Source organism: Stigmatopora nigra, unplaced genomic scaffold, assembly GCF_051989575.1.
Source record: "Stigmatopora nigra isolate UIUO_SnigA unplaced genomic scaffold, RoL_Snig_1.1 HiC_scaffold_26, whole genome shotgun sequence".
Lineage (NCBI taxonomy): Eukaryota > Metazoa > Chordata > Actinopteri > Syngnathiformes > Syngnathidae > Stigmatopora > Stigmatopora nigra.
In genome coordinates, this window is record NW_027551605.1 from 465,371 (window position 1) to 482,175 (window position 16,805).

Genomic DNA, 16,805 nt, shown 5'->3' on the forward strand with positions numbered 1-16,805 from the left:
GATAACCGGATGGTTCCAAGTGGACTTTAAATCCATTTTTAAAAAGCTTTTCACTTTGCGAGAAGATAAAGGACTGAGGCCACGTCTGAACAATTAGTCCGCATATTGAATGGTTAATGAGCTGCTCTCACTATCATACGGAGGGTTAGACCCTGATATTTACCACTCGAGTGATGCACGGCCATTAGAATAGGCAGATGATGCCTGGTGGACCCTTTTCCCCCCCTTATTTTCATTAGGACCCCATGACTAGTGAATTGATGTGGCCTGAGACTTATCAAAAGCTACTAATTTCACATTAGCGGCCATTGACTGTCGCGGCTTGATTCGAGGGCTTCCTGGCAATTATTACAATCAGTGGGGGCCTGAAGCAGCTGACTCGGGAGAGTTTGGTAGTAGAAGGATACTGGGGTGATGATGGGATGGATTTGTGGATGGACAGATGGATGGATGAATGGATGAATTGATAGGTATATGGATTGATAGAAGCTGTCTATCCATCACCTATCTCAGATCAGAGGCTCTTGAACCACATGCAGCTTTTCTTCTTATCATATTTTGTACAGGCTCTTTGCTTCTTATCATATATTCCATATGCTGTGGCTCTTTGCCTCGTTTCATGCTTCTCTTATTTTCATTCTCTCTTAAAACACAAATTCATCAGGGCCCCAATTAAAAACAGATCAATTAGTATATTTAAAATGTAATTTGGCTGTTTGGATTTTACTATGCTGCATCTGATCCAGGGTGTGGTGTAAGTCTTTGACTCTCACAGTTTATGTTTTTAATCTTTATATCCAATTTGTTTACCACCTTGTCATAGAAAGATGGATGGATAGACACAATTCAGATGAATTTAAAACAGATCTGTAATTGTTTTAAAATAATGTATTAGATCATAGTGGGGGGAAACAGTTAAAATAATGATCACATATATCTTATTCCAATTAATTTATTTTATTAGTATGTACTACTCTTGTCATTCTAGTTGTTCTTTGAACCGCAATTGATGCTGCCACACGTGGCTCTCGCGAGAATCTTCCACAATCACATGATCCTGCTAAACCATACACGGAAGTCATGGGTTCTCCGAAAGAATCGGACCACATTTAAGCCTGTCAAACATGCCTCTTTATCACTTAACCCCGATCTTAACCATCTGTTTATTATATGCATGTTCCGTTGGCTTAAGCGAAGGAGCGAACGTCACACTTGATGTTTCGGCTGCGGCCAATTCTCCTGTTTTCAAGCCGGCAGAGGCGGGGGACTCGGCCGCCTCCCTCATCCGCCTGTCGTCCGCCTTCCCGGACGATCTGGAAGTAAGCGACTACTGCAATGAGCTACTGCGCCTCTTTGGCCAACATTATACATCCTTTGTCAACTGCCTGGTTCCCTCATCGAGACCGGTTAAAGTGTGCCAGAACTGCTACGATTCTTATGGTAGACTGGTTGCCACCTACATGAACATCTCATCAGAACAGGTAATATAAAATAGAGTTCTTCCTATTCGTGTCCTGTGAGTCAATAACCGTGTGATGTTTTCCTGTTTTCTACAGCTGTCTTATTTATAGATCTAACTGTAAACCTATGATCGACTTATTGTTTTTGTACTAAAATGTTTTCAGTTAGGTCCGTCTAATGAGACCTGCAGGGACAGTCTTCTACGCAGTGATCGTCTTATGGTGGTTTATCTGCTCTTTGACAACTTAAAGGACTTGTGGATTAAAGCAGGCTGTGACAGTGAGTGATTTTTATTGGACATAATGAAGAATCATCTGACTTTTAGAGACATTTTAGGCATTGAACCCCACCTCCCTTTTTTACTCTTCACATATCACGTGACTGTATTCCCTGTCTCATGTGTATATACTTAGTCATTCTGATTGTTTTACAAAACGCACAAAAATGTTTTTCGTATTCTAAATTATTATACCTTCTTTGCATAGATTTCTGATCCCTGAAATGTGTTTATTTCCTAATATAGACTGCATCACCGATGGATTCCTGAACCTCACTGATGACATGCTTTACTTCATGTCCACTCTCAATCAAACCCTCACCTGCTTTGAGAGATACCAACAGGTACCCACTTGCTTACAATCCTTACATACATTCAAACTCAACTGTTAAATAACTTCCCTCTTTTGTCACATCTCTGCAGGGCAACCACACTGAGCTGTGCAAAAACTGTAAGAGTGCATATAAGGGCCTCAATGAGCTATACAGCGGCATGGAGAACAATCAGACCATGTGCATTGACATAGAGGATGGGGTATGTACACAATGTCAGAGAATCTTTTAAATAGGGGTTGATATTTACATATAAAGTTGCTTATTTACAGTCAGAATGTTGATATTTGACTACATACCTGCCACAGAAAGTTGCTGTCGTGTCAGGCCAAACAATCAAGTTGCACAAAGGTGTTTTTTTAACCTTGAGATTTGTATCGGATTAACATTTTCCAAAGTCTTAGCTCTTTTTTTTTGCTGTTCGTAGCACATTTCAGTACCGTAGAAGCTGACGGCAGCTTTACTGTCCTCACATTTAATTCCTGTGTTGTGACTTTAAGTGTCAGAGAATGTCTTTTGTCCATCTCGCTGATTATAGAGCGTCATTTCCAAAACAAGTACAGTGTCATTGTTGTACTCATCAACATCGGGCTCAATTTGGCACTTTGCCTTGTTCTCCAGATGAACATGACCCGTAGACTTTGGAGTAAGACTTTCAAATGTTCCTTCCCCCGAGAGGAGACGGTACCCGTCATCGCAGTGTCCAGCTTCATGCTCTTTTTGCCCATCATCTTCTACTTGAGCAGCTTCCTTCACTCCGAACAAAAGAAACGCAAGCTCATACACCGTGAGTAACCATCTTAATTCCCCTTTTGTCACGCGCCCATATTTTGACAGGGTTTTGAGGAGTTTTTGTGGGCTGCCAAAGGGGCGTGCTGTCCGTGGTACTGGAGGGATGGAAGGGCGGTTGCAATTTAAAGGATAACCTTGACAAAAATCAGAAATGTGCTGGGCAATATGGGACATTTTATATTGATGATGATGGGCCTTAATTTAGTGTATTTTTAAATATTTGATGGGAAAAATATATGTAATTGTCTTTTTTTGCACATGTAGAATATGTCATTGATTTAAGAAGTACCCGAGCTTTAGAGTTTATAGTATTTTCCAATAGTCGTCATGCAGTATATCTGAAACTCACAATTCCTTCAAAAATACGCTGAGCATGAATAATAATGAAACCCCACACATCCCAAAGCAATGACATTTCTGTTTTTTTTTTTGCAGCAAAGAGAGCAAAATCTTACTCCTCCAGTCTGATGAATATTCAGGACAAGCAGAGCTGATGACAGACCCAATTGAGATGTTCACATTTTCTACATTTTGGAGGTTTGCGATATCAGTATCTCTTAGCAGACTAAATTTACCTATCAGTATTGATGAGAAACACAATGCCAAACACACTGCAAATTTCAATGTACATATTGAATTTTGGTTCAACACCATCACTTTGTCTTTCATTAGACCTTTTAATGTTGTTCTAACCAGATATATGGCCATTAAATTAAGATGTTTTCATTATAACGGTGTCAGTGGACTATTTATAGGTCACACTGTACACACGAACATACTATATGAATGCTTTTGGGGGCCTTAAGTATATTTAAAATAATTATGAAATTAAATTAGGCATCTTGGTGGGTCAACAACACTGACTCTGGTGAAAATGATCCCCCTGATGCCATTTTTGTACACATATTTTTAAATTTGAGTGTGTACTCTACTTATTGATGGAAAAAAATGGGTTTTCTATCTGTAATCTTTGCCTAGAGGAGTGACACAAACAAAAAGGCAAAGTAGTACTCTTTATCCATTAGCAGTGACATGTCCACTTCTCTCTCTCTCTGTGGAGACTGTATCATGCTCCCATCACCAGTCTTTTATGGATGGATACCTCAGGCTTTTTTTTCTCCTCCTGTTGATGTGCTTGTATAACTAGTTTCCTCTTTTTAGATATTTTGTAAGTGACAAGTTAATGAATGTGCATTTAGGTATTTATTGGTTAATTAAACAGGTTCAATGCACATTGATATATTGGATAAAAGGGCCATTTTCCAGGTAGCACCTAAAAAGTCAACATGAAATACAGTTACATTGAATACAAACGGTAAATGAAAATGTAACTTGCTTTAATGAGTTGGTGTATTGATAAGTGTATAAAATATAACCGCAGGGATGATTGCATTCGTTAAGATTTCTGATTAATTTTGCTGGTTTTAGTTTGAATAAAAATATGTTTAAAAATCCAAAATAATCAGGGTTTACTTCTACACATACTGTAATAATTGTCCAACTAATCCATTCCCAAACGGATTTGATTTATCATAAATCCAGGACTAATGAGTATGATATTGCAAAGTGACTCACAACAACTACATCAACCTTGCTTTCTTTCTATTGCTGGATTAGAAGACGTCAAACAAAAAAAAGTGCTGAGGTTAGATCTCAGGGTTTAGTGAAAATGGGGAAAATCTCTTTAGAAACTTTAGCCTTGTTGCTGTGTCACGTTGCATGAACTCAATTGAAATACACACTTTAAATGGGGCAAAAAAATCATTTCAACAATGATTAACAGTGAAATACAGAAAATACTCAAACCATAACTTTATCCCAATCATGATGGCAATGCATTAAGTCTAAAAAATGACATACACTAAGCATGTGCAGGCTATATTGTACCATATTATTAGTCTTCACTTTAAAAACAATGACCTTTTACTGTGATTCTCATTTCTACATTTGCCAAATTGAATTACTCTGTCTATCTTTGCTTTGTAGTGCTCATATTAGGAAAATGTCATTTAAGGTTTGGATCCATTATGCAAGGCTTTGACCTCTCTCCACTTGCTCCCTAAGCCATTTGGTTAGTTAACTGGCTTTAGCTGACGTTAAGGCCTCGCACCTCTCAACACCTCGGCGATGAATATGATTCTTTGTTGACTAAGAAGTAAACATATGCCCTCCGGGCGAGGAATTAGCACGCACATACACATGCGCGTTAAACACCTCACACGCCTGCATATGCCAGAGTGAATGGCGTGTATTATACACCTGCGAGCGGGGGTCAAAGTCTGTCAATCCCATGATTAGAGCATTATGATAGATTATAGAATCACTCTAATGGCAGTCATTCAGTTTGAAATCTCAGCAGTAGCCCTGAGGGGTTTTTTGGGGGGTGGGAGGGGGTTACTTCCTTAGTCGTCCCTCATTTGCAACACGGTCTTATGACAAGTCAGCTGTTGGCGACATCGCAGATGCTGGATCAGATGTCAGAAACCTTTGCTACCTGGGGGGGCACTTGAGGATAAAGGAGCAGGCGAGACCCCCATACTTTTAGGGCAGAAACATATGACCCCTTTGTAAAGATGGGCCATCATCTTGACAAGACACTAAGTGTGTATATTTGTGTAAGTGAACCTCTGTTTTTGATCCAGTTGGTGTAAGGTTTATAGCAAGGCCATAGCGCCACCTAAAGACAATAGTTGGCAAAGAAGGGGAAAGTTGAGTAAGACATTTCAAGCTGTTTAATTTATAAATCCTGATTTAAATGATTTGCTGCAGGGATTTGAAATGAAGTGCTGTGTCATGCTGAAAAAGGGTAAAGTAGTCAATATTATTTTTATGTAGGAAGAAAGATTGTTAATTCATGCTTTGGAAATTGAACTTTACCATAATAATAAATGTCACTGCTATTTATAAGATTTGAAATTATCAAACTTGATGTCCCAGTACCAATAATTGGAAATATGCAGTAGCTGTTTTCAAATTTGATGAAAAATACATATACATTAGCTTATGATTATTTAATTCATTGGAAGCTGGCTTGCTCAAACGACATTATATTCAAAATATGGGTCTAAATTCAGGGAAAATGTTGGTAATTTTATGTCAAATTGTATTGTGCTTGGGGGTGTGTGTTTTTTTAACATTTCCATATTTACTGTAAATTAGAACAATGCTCTCTAGTGCCCTCCACAGACTGATGTTTTTGTGGTTGGTCTCCATAGCAACAGGTCGCAAACGCGCTCTGCTGTTGTCTGCGCACCAAGTGACTTCGTCATCTTGTGCAATATTTCAAAAAATAATATATCATTAATATGGAAAAAGTCAAGACTATTAAGGAAGCAAGTGAAGAGTCGGATTTTCCTGCAAAGGGAGATTCAGAAATCAGGTTGTTGCACTTTTTGAAGCACATATAATTGATCAAATTGTCTTTTTCTGTTTATTATTGTACAGTTTAATGCATTTTGTAAAGGTTTTATGTATATTATTGTGTGTAAATGTGGAATGTGTATATTTAGAGTGTCTCTGCAGGAGAAGGTTCCTCTTGGAGATGAGGAACATGCAAAGGTTAGTGTGATGCATTCTGATGTCTTTGGCACAATGAATAATACAGATTGAAGTCTTGTTAAAAATTGTGAATGATATTTTTAACTTTTAGTCATGGAATGCTGAGGAAATTTCAAAACTGGAAAGTGATTTACTGGCATTAGTGAGCAACATCCAAGTTTCAGCTGATGCCAAAGAGTCCTTGCGAAGAAAAGAGTTGGAGGAAGCTCGCAAGATACGGTATTTCTATTTATACTATTAAACCATTTTTAATCCGCCTAAAGAATACTTGTAAATGCCATGCATTCTTTTTTACTCTTTCGTTAACGACCCAGCTCAGAGTTGCTGGAGTGGGAAATCAAAACCAGCCAAGAGAAGTTTGAAGAGATTTCTAGCAGGTGGTCTTTGGCCAAAGAGGTGGTCATCCCTCAAGAACTGCAGGAGACTTTGAAATGGCAGCGGCTTTTGTGCGAGGAACTCATCGAGGACAAGAAGAAACTCATTAAAGAGCTGCAGCAGGTAGCAAAATATACTTCAGCCTGGTGATTCGTCATTGAAATACATGCCAGCAAACATGCTTATCTTGAGCAGGAGTTGAAGAGTGGGGACGAGCGCTACGTGAAGGACTTGAGGAAGCAAGCAGAAGACGTGGATCTGATGATGCAACGCTCTGAAGAGCTCGTCACTACTCTGACGCAAGCCTACAGGGATGAGTTGGCACACATTGAGGTACTTGAGTAAATGTAAAGATTCATTTCTATATAAGTTTGAGAGTTAAAATATTTTTTACATCTGGTTTTATCAAACTTGGTGTCTTTTTTTATGAACTAATTTTGTATGGTGTGTGTCACAATGCACTAAAATGACAAATTTACATTTTAATTATCCGACTTTTAATTCTTTTTAGAGCATGTATCAGCAGGAACATGATGTCTTGCTTACAAAAGACCAGACCGAATGGGAGCAATGTGTCAAGAAGCTGTGGGATCAACAGGTCAGGTGCCCAAAACTTTTAAATGTAGTTTTCAAACATAAACAAAAGTGTATCTAAACATGTGTTTACAGCAAGAGATTCTGGAAGAGAGAAGGAAGATAGTGGACGGGTACGAAGCCAAGATTCATAACCTGATGATGGATCCGGAATATAAATATGATGCTATGAGGGAGGAGCATGATGCCAAGTTTCAGGTTTGATAAATAGATGCTCTAGTCTATTATAGTAATAAGGTATTGAACATATTTATTTTTCAGGAGTTGGAAAGGGAACAACAGCAGATGATGGCTGACAACATGATCCAAAATATCAACTACATCACAGACATGGATGATCGATTGTGCAATTTAGCTCACATGAAGAAGAGAATCCTCAGGTCCGTTACATTTAAAATATAAAATTGCACTATCAACGGAGACATTTCAAACTGTGTACACCTATATTTAACTTCATCTAACTAGTGACAATTCCACCTTTTGTGTTGCAGTCTGGAGAGCGAGCTAAGAAACCTTAAGCGCACCTACACCAACGATAAGAAAGAATCGGAGAAGGAAAGCAGCCGTTTGTCCGATCAATACAAACGCAACATTGAACACTATCAACGCATGCAGCAGAGAAACAGGTGAGAATGTCATTTCCCACTAAACCAGTTTTGATTCTAGTCATTTAGCAAGCTGCGATTCATCCCACAGACAATTTGCCGCCACTGACACCAAACAATTCGAGGAGACGTGGAGGATGCTCGACAAAGAAGTGAGGCAACAAGTGGAAAAAGCTTTACTCGTGGACGCAATGATTTGGAAGCAAGTCCTCGGTCTAGCTTGGGCGAGACCTCGAGGGAACTCTCTTGCGGATTTGCACGGTCCAGACTGTTTTTGGAAAGAAGCCGGCATGAAACTGGAGGGGAAGGATGGAGTGGCCGGGCCATTGGAGGAAGAGCAGGTGCCTTTGGAGACCATGAAGGAACTAATGGAGCTGCTATGTGATGAGTCGGTAAGCGCAGTGTCACATTGTCTTATTTATTATCCTTTTAAAGACATTTGAGCATATTTTAATGAAGTTTTGCACATTCTAAAGGGCTTCCTCACAGAAGATAGACTCCCAAAGTCAGCAAACTTAGACAAGAAAGAACAGAATGTCATCAAGTTGGAAACTCTTTTCCATGTATGTTTATGCCATTTGTCTGCAGTAGGCTTTTGTTGGAGTTTTATTTTTTAATTTTTATTTTATTTGTTTGCTTCTATCAGATTTGTGGCATGGATGAGGAGGAGGATATACCCAGCTTGGCTAATTTTATCCTCAAGTACCAGCAGAGGGAGGCAGATGAGGTGAAGATTTTTTTTGAATGTTTCATGGATGGACATTTAAACTGTGTTTTCTTTTAGACAGTGTCTGCTAGTGGAAAGTCACAGGAAGGAGCCACTAGTTCAACTTGTAATCCTAACAATGTTTTACCTGGGCTGCGGGAATTCCTAAAGCGTTATGGCCACTTCAGGTGAGCTAAGAATACCCTCAGTTAAATCATTGCATTTGAAATTGGTGCTAAAATTGTTCCCATTGTAAAAAGGAACCAAACCGGAGGGAAGCATCGCTACTGGAGCGCAGACAAGTGGGATTCCTCGGCGGATGAAGCCTATTGGGAGAGTTTAGCTAATGTTATCACCAAAGATAAACTCAAAGTGTGGGATGCGGCAGAGATCCTACTAAAAAAACACATGTAGGTCACTTCAAGGTAAGCATGTATAGCAAACACATAGATTAAATGTCCTTTTTGTGTCCTCCAGGTCAGTTCTTACTGAAATTTCTGATTGCCTCCCTGAAATTGAGAGTCTGGAACAGCAGAATGCAGAACTTCGTATGCTACTGCAACAACAATCTGTCAGCGCATAAGTATATGCATGTTTTTTGGTCATTTTATATTTCTATGGACATAAAATGTATGAAATGGTTAAATGAATGTATGTTATATTTATGGAAATACACAAAAATGTACATTAAGTTTTGTCATTCACCTGAATGTACCATCATTTTGGTTGTTTTTGACATCGTCTGCCAACCATAAAAGCTATGTAAATGTAACATGTATGTGTTTGTGTGTTTGTATGTGTGTTGAGTGGGCGAGTTCTTGTAAATGTCAAGTTATCTTTGGTCTACATGCTGAAACTTTGTGGACACTCACCCATCAGAGCCAGAGAAAAACAAGTAAGTCTGTTTGATGTTTTTTTTTTCTCTCTTTTTCCAAATACACTAGCTGTCATTTCAGTATGTGTTAGTATAGAAAAGTGAACTTAATCTTTTTTTGAAAGGGTTTTACCTGTGGGTAAAGTTTCATTAAATATGTATGGGGCGGTGACATATTTAACAAACTGCCTAAAGGTTGAATAGATTTTTGTCAGGTTAAGTCATTCCATCTATTTCCCTAATTAAATAATTAGAAGGTTTTCTCTTAAGACATCTGGACAACTTGTTAATGTTAATTTCCTGAATGTTCGAATAGCACTTTTTTGTTCATTCTGTATTAATGGAAATTGGTTGTCATTCATTGCAGAACAAGTTGTCATACGTTGATAAGGCACTTGCAGTGGTGAGTTCTTATCTTTACGGCCATTTAAAGGGCAGAAACCCATGAAGAATTTTCTATTTTGATGTTTTGTTTTGAAACTATTTTTTTCTTTTTAATTCCTATAATTAAAATAGTGACCAAGGAAAATAAGGTGATACAAAGTTCACTACAGAGGGACACATTACACATATATTATTTTGAATGTTAACAACCTCAAGAAATGTCAATATAAACTAAAATAACTTTGTGATGTTTAATATATATATAGCATATTAAGAAGGACTAACATCCCTTTGTTTGATTTTTATAAAATGAGTCAACATTTTCAACTACTTAAGTTAACTTTTACCACATATACAATATAACATACAATGATATAACTGTACAGTAAACTCAATATCACTCCGCCATAGATCACCTACAATAATTTTCAGCCATGTAAATTATTTTAATGTTATTCTTTGAATTATGGAGCATTATTGCTTTGACAGATTTATGTCCCGATTAAATAATATCTATGACATTTAATGCACATTACTGTATTGTGACAATGAGTGGAAGGGCACCTGAGTGTCAGGGCCGAGAGCGGCTTTTAATCTGTCTGGAGGGTGTCGCTTGGGATAACACCCTTAAGTGGATTGCAGGTCAGCACTACGGGGTACCATTTCAGCACCGTACACCCACACACACACACACATCTACACACATCAGATAAGTCACAGATGGCTTTTTCACCCTTAGCAAGCAGCTTAAAGTCAGCAATAGCTGAGCAGCACATAAGCCAGAAGTTTCATGATTACCTTTTCTTCCAGCTACTACAAAACTCAAGAATCAGGAGTCATGGAGGAAGAGTCAAAATCAGAACCAGAAGCTGTTGCCGGGACATCGTCATCATGGATGTCAGAAGCGTGGACAGCACCAACCGAGGAGGTAGAGAACATTCAGGTAGACGACTCCCAGGCAGACAACATTCGGGTAGACGACTCCCAGCCAGACAACATTCAGGTAGACGACTGCCAGCAAGACAACATTGAGGTAGACAACTCCCAGCCAGACAACTCCCAGGAAGACAACTCCCAGGAAGACGGCACCACGGCATCGTTGGAGGTGACGGCCGAGAGTTTGAACGAGCTGATGCGTAGCATGGAGACCATGCTTATGGATGTAGAGCACATGAGAAGCCAGTGCGGCGACCAAGCCAAAGAGCTTCTCGCCGCCGCCTTGGAGCTGGAACAGCAACAACAGGAGCTTAGGGATAGTTACGCTGAAATTAACGCAGAATTGCAAGAAATCATGGCTTCCTTGGATGACTTGTCCATCACCAAGAGTGCCTTTGAGGCCCGAGAGAAGGATATGGAAAAATTGAGCAAGCAGTTTTAAACGGCATACATTGACTTTATAAAATAATGGCTTATGGTTTTGGATTTCAGTGTGTGTATTTAGTTAAAGCAGCAAGATTTTACCTTGCTTTGCAGGCAGTTTCTAACCCAATTATGTGGACAGACACTTTTAAAGGCTGCTCCATTTTAGGGCAGGGTTGGAAAATAAGACCTTAATAATCGGCTAAGGTTACCAAAAGCCAATAAATGTTTGAAAGGCAACACTGTGGAGTTATTTTTGAGAAAGTGTGGTAGTAGTAGTAGCAGTAGTAGTAGTTTCACAGTGGCTTTGGGAGACGCCTACTTATACTCCTTGTTTTTTTTGTGTGTTATATTTATTGTTTCTTAGGATTTCATTTTCACTGAAAGATAATATATAACAATTTTCCGTGAGCTGGCCAGTAAAGTTCTAGTAGAGGCGACTTAAGCTACGCTTTTTTTATGATAACATAAATTATATGAGCCAACTTGTCAGACAAATATGTAATTGTGCACTATTGGTTTTCTATGCAAAATGATTCAAAATATTCTCTATTCCTATTTTTGCATGAGAGTGAGTACCTTATATAAACTATTCAGAATAAGTTTCCCCACCTCCTGACTTTTACTTTCATATTTCAATGTTCTTGTCAAAATCCTGTTCTGCTTGCTTTACAGTTGGCAGGGGTAAGTATCCAGACCATAAACACCCACTTTACACATAAATTACAGTTTAAATCTGGAATGTGCATTGTGTGAGGTATGGTTGAACTCTGACACCTCATTGGCTGCTGTGTAGCGCTGAGAGGGGGGAAGACTATCGTATAAAGACACACATCACATCTGGGCGGCAGATCGACTAGAATTCAGCGACCCCGAGAATTCTCTTCCAGAAGGTAAGATAAGAACAATATTTAATATTGATAAAAGCATTATGGGGATTTAGACTTGAATATGAAGTCAACATTTGGTTAATTCTTCCACCTTTCACTTCATAAATACATTAATTTAACAAAATTAATGCATTGGGAGATGATTTTCTTTTTTTTTTTATCCAAAAGAAAGAAAGTAATGCAACTTATGATTGTATGTAAATGCTCCAAAAAAAAGAAATGTACTAATATTTCTTTTGAAATGTTTTTTTTGCAGAGACTGTCATGGAGAAGATTCGGATTTTGGCTTTCCTCCAGCTACTTGCTGTTCCTGTCTTTTCTGTAAGTCTCAACATCTGGTAGTGATTGACATGCAAAATTTCAGGACAGTATGTTCCTAAACTATTTACATTGTGAATGTGCCAGCTAGGCTATAATATTACACATTTATATAGGGAGTAGCCTGCGGTCTCACATACTCTTAATATATGCAATATGGCTATGTTAAACACGTGAGGTTTCATGTATGCACTTACCGCAGCAATCACAGCAACTGCAAGACCAATGGGGGGAGTTTGGCCCCTATGGCCCCTGCAGTCGCTCTTGTGGGACTGGAGTTGCAATGAGGACAAGGAAGTGTATCACTTTAAGGTAAGAGTCATTTTTTTATTCTTATTTCTGCATAATACAAGTGTGGTCACTCATTTTTTTATTTTATTTTTTTTAGGACAGATGGTGGTCATAATTGTGTCGGATCAGCCAAGTCTTTTCAGATCTGTAACACAATTGTAAGTATATTTTGCAATTGGATACATGATATAAAATTAGCTATGTACATATCAAATTTAAAGATATACTTTTTTTTTTTTTGACTGTAGGAATGCCCAGTGGGATCCAGAGACTTCAGAGAAGAGCAATGTTCCCAATTTGACAGAATCTACGTTCAGGGAAAACGTCACACTTGGGTGCCATATTACGGAGGTATGTGATGAGATGTTTTATTATTATTTTGACATTACTGACTATGGGAATGCTGATTGTTTTGATCCGCAGCCAAACCATGTGAGCTGAACTGCGTCACACGGGAACAAAACGTTGTCTACCGTCATCGACCCAAGGTGGTGGACGGAACCCCTTGCCACGTTGGCCGAAGTGACATTTGTGTTGATGGCGAGTGCAAGGTGAGCATATGCTATTATACTTTGAGATATTTAGAAGTTACTGTTAGGATTATCAATATTTTTTTTAAAAATCCAAAACATGATGGCATTTATACTTGCAAAGTCAAAACAATATATTGAACCTCAAAGTTAAATACAACAGAGGTTCACTAGGGCTATAAGTATTTCATCAACCACCAGTGGAAAAAATACACTGATACTACTATGAAAAAACACAAGTGTCATACATTGTATATGAATTGCTACATGATTTGTTCTTGCAGTTAGTGAGCTCGATGACCCAGGGAGGGGTTTCCAGTCCGGGAGAAACGGTCGTACAACCCGAGCCCACCCCTGCCCCCGAACCCCAGCCCACAGAGCCCGAAACATACGAGTACAGAGTCAACACCTACGGCGAATGCTCAGCCACCTGCGGCGGAGGAACGCAGCATCGCACCGTAGAATGTTGGCTTCAAGACCCAGTCAACTCCCGTATGGTAGACGAAAGCTTTTGCATTGTGCAGCACTTGCCACGGCCTGAATCCCAGCAGGTGTGCAACGCGCATTCTTGTAATGCAAAGTACAGCTTTTCTGTCTTCGGTGAGGTCAGTATCTCCATTCTTGTAGATTAAAAAAGACAAGAACGAATGCTAATCTTTTTCTCTTGGTCATCAGTGTTCAGTCACTTGTGGAGGAGGACAGCAGAGAAGAGAAGTGTACTGTGAGGGTGCCGGAGGTGAACGTCTGGCCGATGTGGCCTGCCAAACCCTTACAAAACCTCACTCAGTCCGAGTCTGCAGGAGACCCGCCTGCCGCATCTTAAGCACATGGCATGTGACAGCCTATGGATTGGTGACTGACTATATTAAATATCATAATATAGCATAGAGGACGTAATCAAATGCAGTGTTTTTTTTGCATAACAATCAGTGGTTTCTTGTATTTCTTTGTTAACTTATGACACATTTCTCTTGTATTTGCAGTGCTCTCGCAGCTGTGGTGGTGGTGTCCGTGAAAGGCAGGTGGCCTGTTTAGATTCCAACCTGAAACCCAATCCAGTCGCCAGGTGCGGTATCTCCCATAGGCCCGTAGTGGTGGAGGCATGCAACTCACAGCCCTGCCATGAAGCTCAAGGTAAGAAATAGTTTAACTACTAGAGTACTATTTCCATTTGACTATATTTATTATTTTATTCTCTAGTGGTCCCAAGTCTACAGAATCCAGAGATGCATGAAAGCACCGCAACAGGATTTGTACCTTACGTTCCAGAAGTACCAGCAAGTAAGTAGTGTCTCTATTTAGTTTGCATACACACAATTTTACTAGGCGAACAAAATCTGTACTTTAGTGTTAATATAACGTGCATCTGTTTATTTATTCTAGCCTCTCGACCAAATATTGGCCAGAATCCTAACAATAGAGAAAATGTTGCTGCTTGCACCCGGTCCTATCATGGCTGCTGTCCCGATGGACGCACCTCTGCCACTGGGCCGGCCAATAGGGGATGCTCCCAGCATGACTGCATGAACTCCAGGTGCAACTTTTTCCTCTTGTTTTAATAAGGGTAGTATATTAATGTATGGGTGGGGCTTAACATACTTTTCATTCTTAGGTTTGGATGTTGTTTGGATGGGGTTACTCCTGCTGGTGGATTCGGTAGAGCTGGATGTCCTGTACAGCAAACCATTGTGGTAATATTTCATTTGATTCTCCCATTAAGAGTAAATGAGGTTCATATTGGTTTTCTTTTCTTTTGTAGCACTCAAGTGAACCAACACCTTCATCTCCGAGGAGTACATGCTCACTTCCACGAGCCGAGGGCTCTTGCGATTCCTGGAGAAGACGCTTCTATTTCAATACAAACACCGGAAGATGTACAGAGTTTTGGTGGGGGGGCTGCCTTGGAAATGCCAATAACTTTGCTTCTCTTGGGGAATGTCAGATAGCATGTGAGGTGGCGGCCACATCCTAATGTTCAGTTTTACAAAGTGTGCATGACCTTTGAGATTATATACCATGTGTTTTGCATACAGATCACAAACAAATTTAACCCACTGTCATTTGAATACCATTAAAAATACTATGAAGGAATGTGGTATCCTAGATGAAATGTACTCCCACTTTGTGGTAATTTGGTCCTATTCATTCTTTACTTTTCTATGCTTGAGTGTTCTGTGGTTTTGTATGGTTTTGCTTTATGAAATGTGACTCAAAACAAATGGTATACTTTGTATCATTTTATTCTGGAGTGGCCCCACTGAGCCATTTCACAACATTCCCTCGAGTGAAAATCCATTCCCGATTAATCCTCTACCAGGAATACCATCCAAGATGTATCAGTCTAAACCAAAAATGTCTCAAATGTAAAACAGATGTATACTAACCGCTAACACATATCAGATTGCAATCTATATAGCACACACTACACAAGTTAGCCTAGTTTCATGTTATCCTGCCATTCTAAAATAATTATTCACAAACCACTCATTTTGAATAATAGCCCTTGAAATTGAATAACATTATTTAAAGAATATGCCAATGCTGATTTTCATGCAAAAAGTAGACCCTATTTAGTAAGGCTTTTATTTGTTGAAAATGACCATGTAAAGTAAAAGTTTTTACTTAGACCATGTACTAGATTCATTCTTTTTATGAACTTCTTATCTTCTCTCGAGGATGGTGGGGATTGCTGGAGCCAATTCAGCTATCTACAGGCACATGCGGGGTACATCCTGAATCTATGGACCAGCCAATTGCAGGGCAGATGGAGATGGACAACCATTCATGCTCACACTCATGCCTAAAGACATTTTAGAGTGTTCAACCAGCCTAACCTGCCTGTTTTTTTTTTTTTTTGAATGTGTGAGGTAACTGGAGTACCAGGAGAAAACCCACGCAACCCTGGGGAGAACAAACACCACACGGTAAGAACCGACCTGAAATGGAAACATCAACCCTAGAACTGTAATTTTCATTTAAAAATAGGTAGACCATGAATATGAAAAGGCTAAGTTTAATTTTTAATAATCTAATTCTACAAATGTGGATTTGGACTGCAATTGCATTATGAAGGTAATAATTCGGATTCATTAATTCATGGAATGATTTGCTACTGCTTTCGATATCACTTGAAGTTCTAGTAGCACTTTGGTATCTGACTACAATAAAAAAAAGATATATACAAATATATAATTATTATTATTATATTGAAACTAGTCTGTGCAACACTATCATAGTGTGTTTGTAGTGCCACCGTGTGGGTTAAATTGAAACTGAATCAAGGCAAGTGAGTTCAAAGACGTTTATGTGCGTCAATTCGATTGACGCCAGCGACAAATTCATTGCCAGTACTCTGAATAGCGATTTTCACCACCCATCAAAACGTTTTTCGTTAATAAATAAATACGTCATGTAATAATAATAATTACTATGCAAAGCAAGGGTTGTATTTGTTCAAAT

General features: G+C 39.1%; 4 protein-coding genes across 6 annotated transcripts; all 4 read left to right on the forward strand.

Moving 5' to 3' along the window:
* The first annotated feature begins 1,006 nt into the window (after positions 1 to 1,006).
* ostm1 (osteoclastogenesis associated transmembrane protein 1) lies at positions 1,007 to 4,778 on the forward strand. Its single transcript, XM_077711518.1, has 6 exons — positions 1,007 to 1,481; positions 1,626 to 1,740; positions 1,985 to 2,082; positions 2,162 to 2,272; positions 2,692 to 2,857; positions 3,298 to 4,778. The coding sequence occupies exons 1-6, from the start codon at positions 1,125 to 1,127 to the stop codon at positions 3,354 to 3,356; spliced, it is 906 nt and encodes a 301-aa protein (XP_077567644.1). The 5' UTR covers positions 1,007 to 1,124; the 3' UTR covers positions 3,357 to 4,778.
* A 497-nt stretch (positions 4,779 to 5,275) lies between these two features.
* On the forward strand, positions 5,276 to 11,919 carry drc1 (dynein regulatory complex subunit 1 homolog (Chlamydomonas)). 3 transcript variants are annotated; one of them, XM_077711513.1, is made up of 18 exons: positions 5,276 to 6,241; positions 6,372 to 6,420; positions 6,512 to 6,639; positions 6,735 to 6,918; positions 6,991 to 7,128; positions 7,307 to 7,393; positions 7,465 to 7,587; positions 7,651 to 7,769; positions 7,881 to 8,015; positions 8,086 to 8,386; positions 8,471 to 8,557; positions 8,641 to 8,721; positions 8,779 to 8,888; positions 8,961 to 9,110; positions 9,178 to 9,595; positions 9,942 to 9,977; positions 10,769 to 10,961; positions 10,992 to 11,919. In XM_077711513.1, exons 1-15 carry the CDS (start codon positions 6,168 to 6,170, stop codon positions 9,281 to 9,283), a joined length of 1,872 nt encoding a protein of 623 aa, XP_077567639.1. In that variant the 5' UTR covers positions 5,276 to 6,167; the 3' UTR covers positions 9,284 to 9,595; positions 9,942 to 9,977; positions 10,769 to 10,961; positions 10,992 to 11,919. The 3 variants fall into 3 exon arrangements, with proteins under 3 accessions (XP_077567639.1, XP_077567640.1, XP_077567641.1); XM_077711514.1 differs by having other exon boundaries at positions 9,178 to 9,283; positions 9,508 to 9,595; positions 10,769 to 11,919; XM_077711515.1 differs by lacking the exons at positions 9,178 to 9,595; positions 9,942 to 9,977; positions 10,769 to 10,961; positions 10,992 to 11,919 and having other exon boundaries at positions 8,783 to 8,888; positions 8,961 to 9,108.
* On the forward strand, positions 10,339 to 11,919 carry LOC144192427 (uncharacterized). Its single transcript, XM_077711519.1, has 2 exons — positions 10,339 to 10,931; positions 10,962 to 11,919. Exons 1-2 carry the CDS (start codon positions 10,749 to 10,751, stop codon positions 11,334 to 11,336), a joined length of 558 nt encoding a protein of 185 aa, XP_077567645.1. The 5' UTR covers positions 10,339 to 10,748; the 3' UTR covers positions 11,337 to 11,919.
* Positions 11,920 to 12,019: 100 nt separating this feature from the next.
* On the forward strand, positions 12,020 to 15,929 carry paplnb (papilin b, proteoglycan-like sulfated glycoprotein). Its single transcript, XM_077711517.1, has 13 exons — positions 12,020 to 12,210; positions 12,464 to 12,528; positions 12,728 to 12,837; positions 12,914 to 12,974; positions 13,065 to 13,167; positions 13,240 to 13,367; positions 13,631 to 13,951; positions 14,022 to 14,198; positions 14,330 to 14,480; positions 14,547 to 14,627; positions 14,730 to 14,880; positions 14,959 to 15,037; positions 15,106 to 15,929. Exons 2-13 carry the CDS (start codon positions 12,472 to 12,474, stop codon positions 15,316 to 15,318), a joined length of 1,632 nt encoding a protein of 543 aa, XP_077567643.1. The 5' UTR covers positions 12,020 to 12,210; positions 12,464 to 12,471; the 3' UTR covers positions 15,319 to 15,929.
* Positions 15,930 to 16,805: the final 876 nt, after the last annotated feature.